This window comes from Phyllostomus discolor, chromosome 12 (genome assembly GCF_004126475.2).
Source record: "Phyllostomus discolor isolate MPI-MPIP mPhyDis1 chromosome 12, mPhyDis1.pri.v3, whole genome shotgun sequence".
Lineage (NCBI taxonomy): Eukaryota > Metazoa > Chordata > Mammalia > Chiroptera > Phyllostomidae > Phyllostomus > Phyllostomus discolor.
In genome coordinates, this window is record NC_040914.2 from 52,989,283 (window position 1) to 53,006,250 (window position 16,968).

At 63.9% G+C, this 16,968-nt stretch overlaps 1 protein-coding gene across 4 annotated transcripts in view; it reads left to right on the top strand.

Annotated features, from left to right (window-relative positions):
- GNAO1 (G protein subunit alpha o1) overlaps positions 1–14,728 on the top strand; it is a 128,265-nt gene extending 113,537 nt beyond the window's left edge. Inside the window, exons 7-9 of one of the 4 annotated variants that reach the window (XM_028501919.2) lie at positions 9,219–9,372; positions 12,295–12,510; positions 13,458–14,728. In XM_028501919.2, the coding sequence (XP_028357720.1) occupies positions 9,219–9,372; positions 12,295–12,482 (342 nt within the window). In that variant the 3' untranslated portion in view covers positions 12,483–12,510; positions 13,458–14,728. Of the gene's footprint in view, positions 1–1,244; positions 1,399–3,224; positions 4,566–9,218; positions 9,373–12,294 lie in introns of those variants that run through there. The other 3 variants (XM_036011863.1, XM_028501920.2, XM_028501921.2) reach the window with 3 other exon arrangements.
- The last annotated feature ends 2,240 nt before the right edge of the window (positions 14,729–16,968 follow it).

Consider the following 16,968-nt stretch of genomic DNA (forward strand, 5'->3'; position numbering starts at 1 on the left):
GACCCGGGAGTCCTGGGGCTGGATGGAGGCTGCCCCCCCACCGGCCGGCCACCCAGTGCACCGCACCCTGGGAGCCCGGGGCCTCCTCCTGTCCTCGCACCCCAGGCCCGCGGCTCCGGCGGCACTGGGCCCACCGCCACAGCTGCACCACCGCCACTGGCACCACCGCCAACAGGGCCTTAACTTGCCAAACCAAGGCCAAAGCCATGAGCAGAGTCTGGGAGGCCCCTGCAGGCTGGGCAGGTATGAGGCACCTCCCTCCGGCGGAGACCGCCAGCCGAGAGTTGAAAGCAGCAGGTCCTCAGGGCCCGCGGGTGACTTTGCTGTGATGCCTGCCCCCGCCCACTCTCGCATCCCACTCCTCACCAGCCACGCAGTCCGCAGCCCCCGGGTGGCCGTGGCCTCTGTGAGCCCGCATGGGAGCCCGGGACGGACCGGCCTTGACCTCCCAGCCCCGAGACTGGTTGAACCAATTTTCCGGGGGGTTTTTTTTTCCTCTCTTTCGCTCATGTTTTCTGCTGGGTTTTTACCTTCCTCTCTGTTTTAACCTGCTTTGCTGGGTTTCATCCCGGGGTTCTTCTGGCCCCTCTGCTGAGAAAGCAGCCCCAGTACGCAGCTCGCCCAAGCCGACCCCCCACCTGGCCACAGCCCAGCCAGCCAGCCCAGTCCCCAACCGCACCAAGGCCACAGCAAGATCACCCCCCAGACGCTGTCCCCACTGGTGTCTGCTTCCAACTCTGGATTAATTCGAGGATCTCCGTCCTCGGTTAATGTGCCCCAACGGAATGCGTGCACCTCCCCACCCCCACCTGCTGGCGAACCCGAATGAGACCCCGGTAGAGAACTCTGCATGGCCCTCGGCTCCGTGTAGACGTGCTGGATGGTGGCGCGGCCCCCGCCCCTGAGTGCATGGTGCATGTCCTCTCCGTGAGCTGGCCACCTCCGGGGCCTCGCTGCTCCGCCCCAGGTCGGCCCTCTCTGGGGAGGGAGGCAGCCCTCTCTGGGGAGGGGGCCATCGGGGGCAGCGTTCCCCACCCTGCCCGCCCTGCTGCACCCCACCCTGCCTGCGTGTGGAATGAAGAGGGGACCACGTGCCGTTTGTCTCTGTGGGTCCTCCGTCTCCGTCCCCTGGTGGTACCTCCGGCCGTGTCGGCGGACCTCTCCTTGGCTTGTCCCTCGGTGTGGTGGCCGCGGTGGGCCCGCCCCGCACGCCGGCGCTCACCGGCCTCTCCGCTCTGTTGCAGAACCGCATGCACGAGTCCCTGAAGCTCTTCGACTCCATCTGCAACAACAAGTGGTTCACGGACACGTCCATCATCCTGTTCCTCAACAAGAAGGACCTGTTTGAGGAGAAAATCAAGAAGTCCCCGCTGACCATCTGCTTCCCCGAGTACACAGGTAAAGGCGGCAGGGGCCTGGCCACTGGGCGCCCACTGGGAGCAGGCCCCCGTCTGGAGCTCCGCCCCCTGTACCGTGCCCAAAGGATGCTCCGGGCCTGACAGCAGAGAATCCCACCCGAAACCGAAGGCACCCCTGGGGAGGCAGGGCGGGAGGGCTGGCTGTGCGACCGCGGCAGCCTGTGGGAGCCTCAGCCTGGTCGCCCGCAGACAGAGATTATCGGCGAGGGGGGCTCACCACCAGGCCCCTGGCTCCACCACTCACAGCAGGTTACGGAACCGCTCGGTGCCTCAGTCTTCACATCTGTGAGATGGGGGCAGTCACGTGGTTGTCCAGCCCTTCCTCACAGAGAGGCTGGGGGGTGGGCCGAGCGAGCTAGTGAGCGTGGAGCATCAAGCCCGGCAGCTGGCGCAGAGCAGGTGCTCAGTGAACGTCGCCGTCACTGCTGCCACTGCGGTGATAACTAGCGAAGAGCCCGGCACCTCCCACACAGAGTTACGGGATTCCAGGGACCCACGGGAGCGGGCAGAGCCCCCGGCAGCAGCCACCTGGCCTCCCTGCAGAGGGCACTGAGGATGACGGGGCCCCCTCTGTGGGGTGGCCATGGGTTTACCTACCTGTGGGTAGGCGGACAGCCACGGAGCAGCCAGGGTGGCCGGAGCAGCCCAGGGGCCCGCCGGCATTTCCAGATGGCTAGGGCCTGGTCAGGGAGGTGAGCGGGCACCCCCCACCTGACCACCCTCCCCCGCTTGCCTATCGCCTCTTCCTCGGGGTCAGGCCGCCAGCAGCGAGCAGCCAGAAGCGGACGGGGCCCAGCAGCCCTTGCACCCACCAGCCAGCCTCCCCTTAGCTACACGCTGGGGGTTTGTGGATCCCTCCCTAGTTGGCCTCAGCTGTGGCCTATTAGGCAGCAGAAACAGGTGGGCAGGTCAGTCACAGGCCGGTTCTGGGCTGACGCTGCCCGCATGATCACCTGTAGGCCCCATCGCCACCTCCAGCCCAGACTCAGGAAAGAGCTGTGCTCTGGCCAACCCCCAGGGCCAGGCCTGGTGGCCTGTGCCATGGGCCCGAAGCGTCGGAACCCCTCCCGGGATAACGCTCCCAGGCTCCCTGCGTGCACAGCGGCCACCGCAGCTTAGCACCATGGCTTTGAAAACCAGCTCTCCCCTCCTGCCCTCCCACAGAGGGCCGTGGCAACCCAGCCTGCACCCGGGCCCCCGTTCCTGGAGCTTCCCTGCCCTGCCCCTTCCCCAGCAGCAGCTGCAGTCCTGGAACCCCTCCCTCTGGGCCCCTCCGAAGCAGAGCGACCTGGCGCACCCCGGGAAAGGCAGCTAGTCGGGGAGCAAGACCATGCTTAGTCCCGGGACAGTGAGCCTGGGAAAGCGGAGGGGTGAGGAGAGGAGGCCAGGGAGGCTCACAGGCACCACGCAGTCTCCGCCCACCTCGGTCTGCCCCGAGGGGTCACGGACAGGGGAGGGCTGCCGGTGGGGTGTGCACCGTTAGGGGCCGGTCCCCGCTGGCCTGAGCAGGGCCCACAAAAGGGAAGCACAGTTGCGTGAGGAGTCAGGGGCCTACAACAAAGGGAAGCAGGAGTTTCATGAACCGCTGCTCATCCTTAATACAGGCAAGGGTTAGGCAGTGAGGTTTGACACTTTCTTTCCTGATTCTCAAACTGTGTGGGCCATGAACTTGGCTTCATGGCTGGCTATTGATGGAGTGCAGTGGTTCAGGTTCCCTCGCCCCGCCAGCTTCCTCCTTCAGGTTGTCACCGAGGGGCCCCCGGACCGCGGCCTCGCCTCACCTGCCCCTCCCGGCTCCCCCCGCAGGCCCCAGCGCCTTCACGGAAGCCGTGGCGTACATCCAGGCCCAGTACGAGAGCAAGAACAAGTCTGCCCACAAGGAGGTCTACACCCACGTCACCTGTGCCACTGACACCAACAACATCCAGTTTGTCTTCGACGCCGTGACGGACGTCATCATCGCCAAAAACCTGCGGGGCTGCGGCCTCTACTGAGCCCCGGCCTTGCCTCCCAGCCGCCCACCGCACTGCCCAGCCTGCCGCCCCCCACCCCCACTCCGGAACCAGAGCCCGGCACCTCTCAGGCACTTGACAGAGAAGCATAGGGGCCGGCACCAAGGCGGGAGGAGGGAGCGTCCTCCACGGCCGCCCCGCCCCCTGCAGCAGAGCGGGTGGTAACCGGGGCCGGGCAGGGTGCTGTGTACCCGCACGGCCCTGGGCCGGGCGCTCGCTGCCCGCCTGCAGCTCACTGGCCTCGGCTCCAGCTCTGTCTCTGAGCATTCACTCTTGGGGCGAGGGGGTGTGGGGCCAAGGCCACCGTGTGGCCCAGAATGGGCACCCCCTGCACTTGGTGACTCACACTCAAAGTCCCAAGGACTCCTCCTGCCTTCTGGGGTTGTGCAGGGGGTAGGGGTGGCCTTGGGGCAGGGGGCTGGGGCGGGGGGGGGGGGCTGTGGGAGTCACCGCTCAGCTTTTCCTGGGGTCTCTCTGGGTGGGGTGGCTCCGTCACCAAAAGCCAGGGTGGGACTGGGCCCAGGACGCGTGGGTCCAAGGGCTCAGACCTCAGCAACAAGTGCCTCTCGCCTCCCTCCCCACGGATCTCAGCCCCGGCGGAAACCCTGCCTTCTCCCTCTGGGGTGTCCTTCCTTGCATACCCTTGGGGCTCCTGGCAGCCCTCCTGGGGGGCTCACGGGTTGGGGAACGGTTCTGTGACCGACGAAGTATTGCAGCAGCCTGTGGTCCATGCGGGGAAGCCCTGAGTCCCACAGTGCCTGGGCAGGGTCAAGGAGAGGGTGCGAGATTGGGGGGAGGGGTGCTGAGGGGAAGTAGCCCTGTGTCGACTGCCACAGGGCCTCACGCCTCATCCTTGCAGGCCCAAGGGTGACCCGTCTACCTTTCCCCGTCACCTGGTCTCCGGCAGCAGCTGCGGGTGTCAGTGGCCCAGCATTTTCTTCTTGAATTTGCAGTGAATCCAACTCGAACCGGCAGGGGCCGGGTGGAGGTTCTGTTGTTGGGGAGGCTGGGGGTGTGGATGCGGCCAATATACAGCCTCATTTGGTCTCAGTGAAGAAACGGTGGGGGAGTGTCCCCAGCCCTTGGTCCTGCAGGCCCTGGGCACAGAGGAGGGCTGTGGGGCACTGCCAGGGCCCCCCACGCTGCCTCACACGTACACCTGCCCCCGCTTTTATAGAGAGAGTCCTCGGAGCCCTTGGAGGGGCTTTGGGAGATTCCCGAGCAGCAGCGGGCGGGTGGATGACTTCCCACGACCCAGGCCTGGCGCCGGCAGCCCAGCAGACCCTGCGTGCTGCGTGACGGGCTCTGCCTGGGGAGCCACACGTGCCCAAGGGAAGCGAGGGGGCGGCCCTTGGAGGGGTCTCTGGCTCTCTCCCCAAGCCCTCTGCTCTTCCAGCCCCGACCTGGGTGCTGACACTCTCTCCCAGGGCCAGGCCACACCCTTGGACTCCGAACTCCCAAGGCCACCCCCTGGCTGCCCTGGAGCCCCGGAAAGAGCCCCTGCCAGCCGCTCTGGGCTGCCTGGGTCCAGCAGGCCCTCGGCTCTGCACGGCACACGGGAGACCCGAAGCCCAGCCCCCGGAGCCCGACGCCGGCAGGCTGGGTGCCCCCGGGAGAGCCCCTCCGCCGTCCGGCTCTCCTGCTGCGGCCCGGCCTTGTGGGAAGTCACGGGCAGCCAGCCCGGTCCGCTCACTCCTTTCACCTGTGGGCTGCCCGTGGGCCGGGCCAGGCCCTGGCAGAGCCCGGCCCCTGGAGCCAACAGCCTCCACGCCATCACGGGCAGCCCGGCCCAGGTCTGCCATTTTGCCCGACACGGGAGACATCGCCGTCATTTCCCAGCGTTGTCACCTCTGGGGTTGCCAACTGTGCCCCTACTTCTGCCCCGGGACCCCAGACTCAAACGCAGCAGCAAGAAGGGGGAGGTGGCCAAGCCCACCTCAGGCGGAGGAAGGCATGCCCTGCAGGCCCCGCCCTCGCTGGCAGGGGCAGCGGAGTCCGGGGGAGCGGGTTGCCTGGGGCCTTCCTGCCCCTCCCGCTCCGCTCCGGGCTGCCCTCTCTCCCCCACACTCCGTCCCGCTTCTCGCGCTGCTCTGGGCCTCCAGCCCTCGGTGCCCATGGTTGTCTAGCGTAAACCCTCAAAGAGGGGGTATTGGGGACTTGGGGCCGAATGCCCTCACCGCTCACTGCGTCGCCCACGCCTGTTGTCACGGACGGCGCCACCCTGGGGAGTGACAGCTAAGGTGGCAGATGAGTTTTGGCTCCGTCGTGGGTACGGGGGAGATGTTGCGAGCGGCGTGCCTTGGGTGGCCTGTGTTTGGGGGCCATGCTTCAACTCTCTGAGTGGCCCTGACATGGCCGGCCAAGGGGAAGGAAACTGACTTCTAGGAGGTCCTCTTTGCCAAACCCGTGGAAAGTGTGCCCGCCACCCCGATGCCCGTGGGCGAGCTCGGTGCCCTGCCCCAAATGCCCCCACGAGAGCCAGGCCTTGGCCTTGGCACGGAGAACCGAGAGCGGCCCCCAGGCTCTCAGACCCGGCAGGGCTGCGGGGCAGCGCCAGAGGCCCCAGGAGGGGCGCTGTTGAGCCTGTGGACTCCAGTCTGGGGATGGCATGGGCTCTGGGCCCCTCTCCAACAGCTTTGACCTTCTGGGTCTGGGGCCGCCTCCCACAGGAGCCTAATGCCAAGTGCCCCGGCCCTTCCTGTCTGCTCTGGCCCCAGCAGAGCCTGAGGGCCTGTGGCCACGTGTTTGCACCAGGGAGCAGGGGCAGAGCCCAGGCAGGGAGCCACCACCGCACCCAGTGCCAGGAGGCAGCGCTGCCTCCCAGCCCATCTCCGCGCCCCACTGGCGGGAGCCGGGGGCAGGACAGGGCCCACGGCAGCGAGTCCTCACAGCACCCCCGGCAGGCAGCAGCCACCAGTGCACACGCCACCCAGAGGCTCCAAAACCAGGCCCTCTGCACCCCTCCATTCTGCCAAGACAAGTTGAGGGGGGTGCTTACCCCCCTGCTCCATCCTAATGCACTCACAGCGTAGGCCAGGTGTGGCCGGCTCCGCTGGTTCTTCCTCCTTCCGGACCCTCCCCTTCCCCTTGGTCCGGCCCCTGCACCCCTCAGTAAGGAACCCACCAACATCCGGGCCTCAGTCTCCCTCCTCCAGACCGGGCGGGGGCCTGCCCGGCCCCTCCTCGAGAAGCCTGGCACACCGAGCCTCTCCCACTGCCCCTGCTCTTCTCTGAGCCTCTTCTGGAAGCCTCAGGCACAGCCTGGCAGATGTCAGGAATGGAGGTCTGCGGCTACCAGGGACTCAGTCCGAGGTGCCACAGGCCAGCACCCCCAGACAGTCCCCCGTCTCGGCCCACGCACCTTCACAGTGAGGGTCCCAGCAGCTCAGGGCTGTGAGACTGGCCGTATTAGCCAGACCGGGAAACCGGGCCAACGTGCAGGCTGTGCCCTGTGATGGTGGTCAAGTTTCCCACCCCCCAGTGAGGCATGGTGGGGGGGCCTTCCCTCTGGGGGCTCCTGGGGCTCCAGACAGACCCCACCGCGGCCACATGAAGGCCCCCATCAAGGCAGGGACTGGTCGAGGCAGCAGCAGAGGGAAGCCCCCCACCGTCCTCAGTCCCTGGCCCCCTTGGTCAGAGGGGGCCCCCTGCAGGGACAGGTTTCACCCCCAGGCCCAGTGTGCCAAAACCAGCAGCATGGAGACACCTCTTTCTTAGCAGAGCCAGCAGCTCCACACACCCCAACCCCTGTAGCCCCTCCTCTCCTTCCCGCACTCCTCCCCCCACCTTGCAATCCTGCAGCCAGGCCCTCCCATCCCTGTCTCTCCGGCTGCCCTGGCTCTGCCTCGGTGCCCACTGCCTGTGTCCTCTGCCCCCCAGGCCTCCTCCCCCGACCACTGCCGCCTCTCCGCTCCCCTCCCCCGTCCCAGGCAGGGCGGGCGTGGGCGCCCCTCCCTCCCCAGCAAACCTTCCATCTTAGTCTCAGTAGGCCCCCTCTCCGCCCCTCCTCCACCCCCCACCCAATTAACTGTAATTTTGTAAGTAGAGCGACTTGTGGGTTTAATAAATCTCTAGTCATTGTAATAACTTATGGGCTGCAGTAATGTATTTATTAGTCACCTACCGTTAATAAAAAGTGCCAGCTTTCTCTAGCGTGAGTGTGGTGTGTTGTGTCGGTGCCCACAGTTCCGCCAGGCACACCCGTGGGAGCCGGGGCCTGGGGCCGGGCCTGCAGGCCGCCTGGTGGAGGGGCACGCCTGCTGGGCACAGGAGGGCTCCGGGCGGCCGGCCACCCTGCCCACTGCCCAGGACTGCCAGGAGGGCCGAGGCCGGCCTTCCCCCAGCGTGCTTGGTGCCGGCCAGGCCACCGCGCAGGGCCGTGTGGACACAGGCCTCCCACTGGGAGCAGAGAGCTCTGCTCTGCTGGAGTCTGGGGCGGGCAGGCACTGGGCGGGGGGCTGCTGTCTGGCTCTGACCCTCCTGGCTTCCTCCTCTTCTCTCAAGTGGTGCCGTCTCCCATTTCGACTGTATTCTCGCCTCTGTTTTCTCCGGGAAGCTTGTCGGGACATGCTGCGTGCTCTGGGCTCCTTGGTGGCGGGTTCCAGTCCGCACTCGGGCCGTGGAGGGGGGTCTCAGTGCCGGCGCCCCGTCTCTGCAGCACCCATCCCCCCTGCCCTTGGATCTGCCCTCCTCTCCGCACTCGCTGCAAGGCGCCCCCAACCCGGGGGCCCACTGCACAGCCGGAGCTCTGGAGCTGGCCCAGGCCAGGTGCAGGGTCCCTGCTGCGTGTCACCTCTCGGTGCCCCTAAGGGTCAGTGAGATCAAACGACAGGAGGCAGGTGCAGTGCTGGGCGCAGTGGGGCCTGGCACCTCACCCGCGCACCCACCCAGGGGGACGAGCCCTCCCCGGTGAATAAGGCCCAGCGATGCCCCCGCCCCCGGCTGTCCGCTCTTGCCTCTGGTTTGGTGCAGTGTTCTGACTTCGGAGGGAGACTAGCCCGGAACCACTTCTGGGCTTGAGCTGGAGACCCAGGGAGCTGGGTTTGGGGCAGGCGAGTTCCCAGGGCCAGGGCAGGACAGCTGTCCCTTCCCCCAGGGGGCTGCAGCTCTGGAAGTCACCTTCCCGGGCAGATGGGGTCCGTTCACAGCGACACATGCTCCCCCCGAGCTGCCTGGCTTCCCACGGCGGACCGTCAGGCCCTGCCCAGGGAAGAAGGGCTGTGCCCACAGGGTCCTGCTCCGTGGGGAGGGCCTGCCCCGCACGCTCGTGTGCTCACCAGACTCCCGTGTACCGGGCAGTGCTTCCCGCCTTCATGGCTGAAACCTCCCTGCGGGGTCGGACCTGGCTGAGTGTGACCCAGCAGAGGACTGTGGCCAGTCCCCCGGAACTCCTGCAGGCATCCCCCCGACCCCAAGGCGTGACCTCCCTGAGTCTCTCACCCTTCCCTGAGGACACCCCACCCCCAGACTGGGCTCAGGAAGAGAGGTCTGGACAGGAAGGGCCAAAGCCCAGCCTCTGGGCTGACCACTGGGCCAACCTCTGCCGCTGGCCCCCAGGCGAGGGGTGCAGACAGGTCTGAAGACTGGGGCTCGGAGGCCTGTGCCCTGTGGCAGGTGACAGCTCTACCCGTCAGCCTGCCGAGGAGCCACAGGGGGGCTTGGGAGCCCCCCCGCCCGGAGCTGCCGAGTAGCCCAGCTCCGCCCTCTCAAGCCTAACTCTCTCTTCTCTCTCCCTGTCTCCGTGTCTCCCCCGCGCTGTCTCCCCCGCTCTCTCCCCCGCCGCCCGCAGAACCGCATGCACGAGTCTCTCATGCTCTTCGACTCCATCTGCAACAACAAGTTCTTCATCGATACCTCCATCATTCTCTTCCTCAACAAGAAAGATCTCTTTGGGGAGAAGATCAAGAAGTCACCTTTGACCATCTGCTTTCCCGAGTACACAGGTGGGTGTTTCTATGGGGCCCTGTGCAGGAGGAAGCCCCACCCTGCCCGGGACCTGCATCACCTCCAGAGGCGTGACCCAGAGACACCCGCTGCCGGCAGTGGCCCAGGGACCAGGCCGCCAGGCCAGCACTGGCTGGTGTGGGGCCACCACATGGTCACCGTGGGAGTCTGGCAGGGTGTGCAGAGGAAAACGCCAGGGTGCGACCCAGGTGTGGTGGGGGGTGGACCCTCTGGTCCACACGTTGTGACCGGGTGACTTGGGAGTGACATGGAGGGGTCAGGAGACAGAACAGGACACAGGCTCCCTCTCACCCTCGTCACCGCTAGAAGGCAGGTCCTGCCTCCCGAGGGGCTACCCCGTGCCCTGCCCGGGGCAGTGCTGGCCCCATAGCACCTGGGCCTGATTAGAAAGGGTGGGCACGTGGCCCATCAGTGGTCCCACCTGCTTTCTCTATCCTCGGGGCCCTGCCTGGGCCCCGCCAGAACCTCACACCCCCTGCACCTGTGTCCTCCTCCTCTTCCCCCACCCCGGTCTCTCCCCAGATCCAACCACCCCAGCTCTCTCCAAGCCTCTTCTCCCGCTCCTTCCTCTCCCCCGTCTTCACCAGGGCGGCCCTCTCACTCAGTGAGGCTCGTTCCAGCTGGGCAGAGGGGGCGGAGGGATGGCCATCACGGTGCTGCTGAGATGCCAGAGCCCAGCCTTTGCCCCTCTGGGGCCTGGGGAGCATGGGGGGGAGGCCTTTGCACCCTGCAGTGGAGGATGAGTCACAGGTTGGCTCAGCCAAGAGCCACCTGCCGGCGGCCCCAAGGGAGAGGAGGGTATGGGCTCAGCTCCCAGGGCCACACAGGTCCCTGAACCAGCCAGGCTCCAGAACAGGTGGACGCTTGCCCTCTGCCTTCTCCCCCGTGGGTATGGAGACCGGCCCGTGGCTCGTTCTCAGCACAGCCCGTCTCCTCCCTGGTGTTTGTTTGCTGCTTGTCAATCAGCAAGGCTCCCGCCCACCTGCAGTGTGGGCAGGCAGGGGACCAGGGCAGCCCCTGGAGCCGGCCCACCTGCACCTCGGACACCACCGGAGGGAGGGGAGGACCTGCAGTGCGGGGTGGCCGCTGAGGTGTGACTCTGAGGACGGGGATCGGCCATGCGAGGGGCACCCTCTGCAGGGCGGCATGGGGCAGGCCCCCAAGGTCCCCGGGGCCTAGGAGGGCCCAGCCTGTAAGCAGCCACACTGCTGGGCGCTCTCCCAGCCTCAGCAAGGCGCCCCGAAGGCCCAGGTCAGGTCTTTAGAAAGTCATGGTGACCCACGGGTGACTCAGCAGCCAGAAGCCTGGGCAGGCCCTACCCTAAGGCTCATCTGTCCTCCGTCCTTGCCCCCAGGGACCCAGCCCCACTGGAGCCCATGCGGGGCGGGGCCCAGGTAGCAGCCAGTCTCACCGCTAAGCAGGGAGAGGCATTGCCACCCCCGGAGAAAGTCAGTCTGAATTCGGGAGACATTCGAGTTCTCCAGGGCATCCAGAGGGGCCCACCACCACGTCATAGTCGAGTTCAAGTGTCACCAGAGTGGATGACAAATCACCAGCCGTGAAGTAGCCCCGGGGGGTGCCAAGGCTTGCGGAAGACACCAAGCAGGCTGAAGGGGCAGGGGGCAGGTGGTGGGGGTGGGGTCCTGGAGTCACTCCCAGGCGCTTTCACCCCCATTGGCGCCCCGCTTTGGCACCCTTGGGACAGGAAGCTCCCGGATGGGGTCCCCTCTGGCGCTGTGTCCAGCCTGTGCGCGGCCACCACCTTGGTTGGTGGCTGCACTACAGACTCACCACTGAGCGCTCTCGGTGCCCGGCCCACAGCGGGGCCGAGGAGGTTCTGCCCTGCGGGCTGTCCGGAGCCGGTCTCCATCCTGTCCCCCATCCCAGGGACGTCCCCCCACCTCCCCCCAGCCCCTCACACTCACTGCTCTGGCTGCAGAGGCCTTCCGGCAGCCCGAGCCCCGCCTCCCCGTGGGGCTCACACCCAGCCGCCCGAGCATGGGGCAGGGCTGGTGGGCCAGGGGGTACCACCCCACGCCCTCGAAGCCCGAGTGTGTTGGTTCCGAGCTGGCCGGACCCCAGGGGCCCCGAGGGGAATCGGGCATCTCCCTCAATGGACTTTCAGGCAATTCTGTGTTGGTGCCCAGGTTACGGTGTTTGGAAGTTGTCCAAAGGGCAGAGCCACAAGGGTTCAGGGTGCAGCTGATTAAAAAACTGTCCTTGCATCACCCACAGATGTCCCCACAAGGCCTCGGTCAGGATCAAGGGGACGGACGAGGAATTGTGGGGGGACGGTGGTGCCTAGTGGGTATTGCACAGGCTGCTAGCACCTTTGGCTTCCCACCCGGGGGTACCAGTGCCCTCCCCAAGTCTGGGCCACTCGCCTAAGAGTGAGGGCTGTGTAGGGTCATGCCCGACCCAGGAAGCAGTGCAGGTCCAACTCGACACCCAGCACGCCCTGGTCACCGGGAGCCCTGGGTCCCGCCCTGCCAGGAGCTCTTCCCTGGATGTCACTGTGTCAGTTGATCGGAAGCAGCGGGACTGGTTTAGGGGTGAGTGTTGTTGTGGAGGGCAGACCCGGGCGGAGCCTCAGTGTGCTCACCTAGAAGGCAAAATGGACCTTCTGTGGCCACTGTCCCCCTGGGGCTCCTGGCTCCCTCCAGTGTGCAGACAGACAGGATGACCTTAGCAGGTCAGAAGCCAGGCCAGCACCGAGCCCAGGTGGTTCCAATGTAAACTGCAGCCACACCCCAGAGCGGGAGGCTCAGGTGCGGCCTGCTCCATTGCAGCCGGTCTCCTCTGCTTCCTGGAAGACGCCACGGCCCACCTGTGTTGCCTCGGGGCCCCCAAGCCGTGCCCCCGGCTCTCACCGGGGCCTCCCCCTGTCCTTGTTGTTACAGGCCCCAACACCTATGAAGACGCAGCCGCCTACATCCAAGCACAATTCGAAAGCAAAAACCGCTCGCCCAACAAAGAAATTTATTGTCACATGACTTGTGCCACAGACACGAATAACATCCAGGTGGTGTTCGACGCCGTCACCGACATCATCATTGCCAACAACCTCCGGGGCTGCGGCTTGTACTGACCTCTCGTCCTGTATAGCAACCTGTTTGGTAATGACTCCGGCACTCACAGAACAGCTTGCACACGCACACACACACACTCACACACGCACACACACAAATGCAAGTTGGTAAATAAACTTCAAAGAGGCGTAACAAAACATTATATATATAAAAATATCTATTAAAAATTCTTTTTAGTTTGTACTAGAAAGAGCTTCAGACAGAACTGACCACCACCCCGTAGGTGAAGGCGTTCCCGGGTCAGCACGTGAGCGTGCACACACACACTCACACACGTGGCGGCGGGTGTGCTCGCTCGGGGGGGGGGCTGTCCTTGTGAGAGCTGCCCCGGGGTGTCCCTCTCTGAGGCCCGTTTCTGCGAGTAGGGGAGGCAGGGGGCCCTGGCGGGGGCCTGGCCCATCTCGCTGCCTCCAGCTCCGAGGCCGGGCGCCCTCAGCCCATCCTGCTCTTGTGCGAACCCCAAAACCCTCCACGAAATGGCCAACACCCTGCCCACCTCCGGGCCCTACCCCCCAACAACCACAGGAACACCAAGGACGCTGCCCGTTTTTGGGGGGGGTTGTAGTGGTGGTGAAATTTCGAGAACTTAGAAGAACCTGCTCCGACCAGCCCACTGTCTCCTTGGTTCTTTCTCCACACTGGCACGGGTCAGGAAAGGGAGAGGCGGTGTGCTTTCTGAAAGCGGCTGAGGGGAGGGGACCCGCAGGGCACGTAGAGAGAAGGGAAGAGATGGGGCCAAGGGGACAGCAGGGGCCAGGGGGAGGGCTGGACAGGTCAGGGCCCCAAGGACAGGCCTCCAGGGGCCTGGGCTGGGCTGTCCTTGGGGTTCTGCTCGCCCCTCGATGCTGCCCACCCCACCCCGCCCCGCCCCGCCCCACCACGAGGAGAAGCGTGCCAGGGTTTGTTGGTTGGTTGGTTGGTTTCTCAAATCCAAGAAAGTGGTCAGACTGGACCCCTTATCTCTCTCTCTACAGACTGCTTCACGGACTCTCTGCTGTTGACCTTGATCTCCTGGTAGCATGACCTTTTGGCCTTTGTAAGACACACAGCCTTTCTGTGCCCAGCCCCTGTCTAACCTACGACCCCAGAGTGACTGACGGCTGTGTATTTCTGTAGAATGCTGTAGAATCCGGTTTTAGTTGAGTCTTTACATTTAGAATTTGAAAGGAAAAAAAAAAAGAACATTTCTCACATGCTTTGTAGCTTAAAAGGAACATGGAAAACTCACCATGACATCCATATTTCTTTCTCTTTTTTTTGAGGGGGGGGCGGGTGGCGGGGATTAAAGAAACATGCACCTGCACCTCCACCCCCCTCATCGCGTGGCGGAGGGGGCGGGGCCAGCCCCCCACGCCACTCACACCCCGGCCCCAGCCCAGCCACTCCAGCCACACGCTAACCCCAGTTTTGTATAGAAAAAGCACAGCTCTCACGGCCCATAGCTGCCAAAAAGAATCCGGATCATGCATATAAACAGAGCCCTCTAGAAAACTATTTCCCCGCCAGCCCCCTTTCCACAGACACCCTCTATCAGGTTTTTAGTTGGTTTTTATTTCCGTCCCGATGAGCCCTAGGTACCACACACCGGGTCAGCTTCCACAGTCTCTGGGGGTCGGGGCTGCGGTCTTTCTCCCTCTCCGACCCCGCCTCTCCGTCCCTCACTCGGATGCCGCCCCCACCACCCCGTGTGCCCGCCCCTCGGCCTCCATCTCCTCCTCCGTCTCCTCCTCCGTTTCAGTGGCCTGTGTCCGCTCTTTCTCACGTGGGGATGATCGTGCTACAGATAAAAAGAAAAAAAAACAAACACCACACATTTTTTTAAATGCCATGAGATGGAAAAGAAAAAAAAACACAAAAATGTAAAAAAAAAAGATGGAATGTCGTGTTTACATGAAAGCCAGTTTTCATGACCAGTCCTTGTCCTCTCTCCTTTGTTTGCCTCGTGCTCAAACCCCGCCCCCCTCCATGGTTTTACTTTTAAGACTTAACATTTGCCGAAGACCAGTCACAGCCATTTCAGATAAAGAGGAGGCAAAAAAGACAAAACACAAAACATTAAAAAATACAGAAAAACAAAAAAACTTGGAAAAAAAAAAGGAAAAAAGAAAAAAAAAGCCCACGGGTCTTTCTAAGCCTTTCTATTCCCAACCGGTGAGGTCTCCGTGATATCTTACACACTGCCAGTCTACTTCTCTGACTAATGGAAAATCCATGTGTAGCTCAATAAAGAGAATGTTTGTCTGTATCCCTGAGTCTCTCGCCCTCGGGCTTTGTTCTGGCAGGAAAGAGGGCAGGAGGGATCCGACTGGGCCACGGACACTGCGGGGCTGGGGGGCCAGGCTGTAGGTGGCAGATAGAGAATCCCCCCCGGCCCTGCCGGGTGGCTCAGTGGGTTAGAGCATCCGTCCGAATACGCCAAGGTTGCAGGTTCGATGATCCCTGGTCCGGGCGCCTGCAAGAAGCAACCAATGAATGGGTAAAAGTGGAAAACAAATTGATATCTATCTATTTCTCTCTCTCCCCCCCCCACTCTCTCTCCACCCCCCCTACCGCCACCTACCCACCTTTCCTCTCTCTAAAATCAATTTTTTTAATTACTTAAAAAGAAACAAACCCCCACCCCTGGACTTTCTCCGTGTCCCCCATTCGCCCTCCCTGCTGCCGTCAAAGGTCAAAGGCTGAGGGCAAGGAGGGCAGAGGAGGGGACTGTCTTGCTGGCAGATGTCCCCCCGTCCCCCGGCTGGCAGCTGCCAGCTCTTCCTCGCTCTCAGCTGGGTTTGGTTCTGTCAGAGGGTACGGTGGACCTGAGCACTGGAAAGCGAAACAATGGCGGTCAGGGGAAGACAGGCAATCCCCAAGCTGCTAACACAGGGTTCCTTCTGTCCCCAGCTGTTCCACCACAGTGGGGGAAGGGTGGTCCCAAGAATGAGGCCCAATCGCCTGGGCCCTCTGCTCTGCCCCCTGCAGGCCGAACACCCAAGGGGCAACTGAGATCAGCACGGCCTGGCGTTTGGAGTCCGATTCTCGTCTCCGCCAGGCTGCTGGCCTCACCGCCTCTCCTGGGTTGCCAGGGTTTTGCTGTAACAACTAGCAAGTCGGTTGAGACGGGGACCCGGGAGAACACAGCTCACCCAGGTCCTTGCATTGTGTCCATGATCGCGCATTAGCGAAGCGGGCAAGTGTGGCATGGTGCCATCCAGGGGTGGGGGGCACCTCGGGGGGGTCAGGTCATTGGCGTCCTCTCTGCACCCCAACAAATGGGAGTTCCCAGCCCTGGCAGTTGCAGTTCTGAACCTCATGGAGGTGGGGGCAGGGTCGATACCACTGCAGAGACCGGGGAATCACAAGAAGCCCGTTGGTTCTGGTAACAAACCGACTGACCTGGGCAGCCGTGGGCCCCCTTGGCCGGGACCAGCCCGCTCGCTGGCCAGCCGGGCCGTACCAGTTGCAGCAGAGGCCGAGGCCACCCCCGCTGATGGGAAGGGCGCACTCCCGACCACAGCCTGACCTCCTCACACCAGGAAGACACAGAGCCCGGTGCGGATGCAACGCTGAAGGACACGGTGACCGCCAGCTCGTCGGGCAGCTGAGACTTGCTACCAATGAGCCACGTTCCAGCAGGGTCCTTCCCCACCTTCCTGATGAGCTTCGTAGATAAAACAAATGGGACTTCCGCTTTTGCCGTATCTTCCTTAAAATGGAAGTCGGGGAGCTTCGTTCTGGGGCAGGACACAGGGAGACCGATTCATTGGAGAGGGGAGGACGGGGGCCAGGCACCACCATGGCTGGAAGCCCCACAAGGGACTCATGTGACACTTCTGGGTGACGAGCTGAGACGAGGCTTCCCAGGCGAGGGCAGGTGGCAGTGCTGAGCCCGTGACAAGCTCGTGGGCAAGGCCATGGCTCCTCCGGCCTGTGCAGCATTTCAGCGGGGCCCTCAGCTTCCCTCCCTGTCCTGCGGGAGGGTGGGGTCCCCCCCTTGGAGGGTCACGTCTGCTGGCCGAAGACAAAACAGCCCCTTGTCTGCATGGCTCAAGTGGGAAATCAGGTCCAGGCAGCCACCTGGGACACTAGGATTGGTACCAACACAAAATGCCCACATTAAAAGCCTCACATTGTGTGTTGGAGGGGGGAAGGGGGGCAGGATCTGAGAATCCAAGATCTCAACAAAACAGGGCCCATGAGAAAATGAAGGGAGGAACATGAACGACTTCTAGAAGCCCAGAGAGGGCGAGGGCAGCTCAGCCCCCTCGCACCTCGGTGCCCGGCCCCTCCGGCTCTGGCCCGGGCTGCGGCGCTGAGAGAACAGGCCCCCTGACCCCGGGGACACCCCGGACAGCGAGAGACCCTGAGCCGGGGACCCAGCAGGGCGGCGGCCCAGCAGGCGGTCCTGCAGCCGCCTGGAGTGTCTGCCCCCCAGATCAACGACAGGGGCCGAGAGTCGGGGGTCGGGAGTGGGGATCACCCAGAGCATTCCGGACTCTC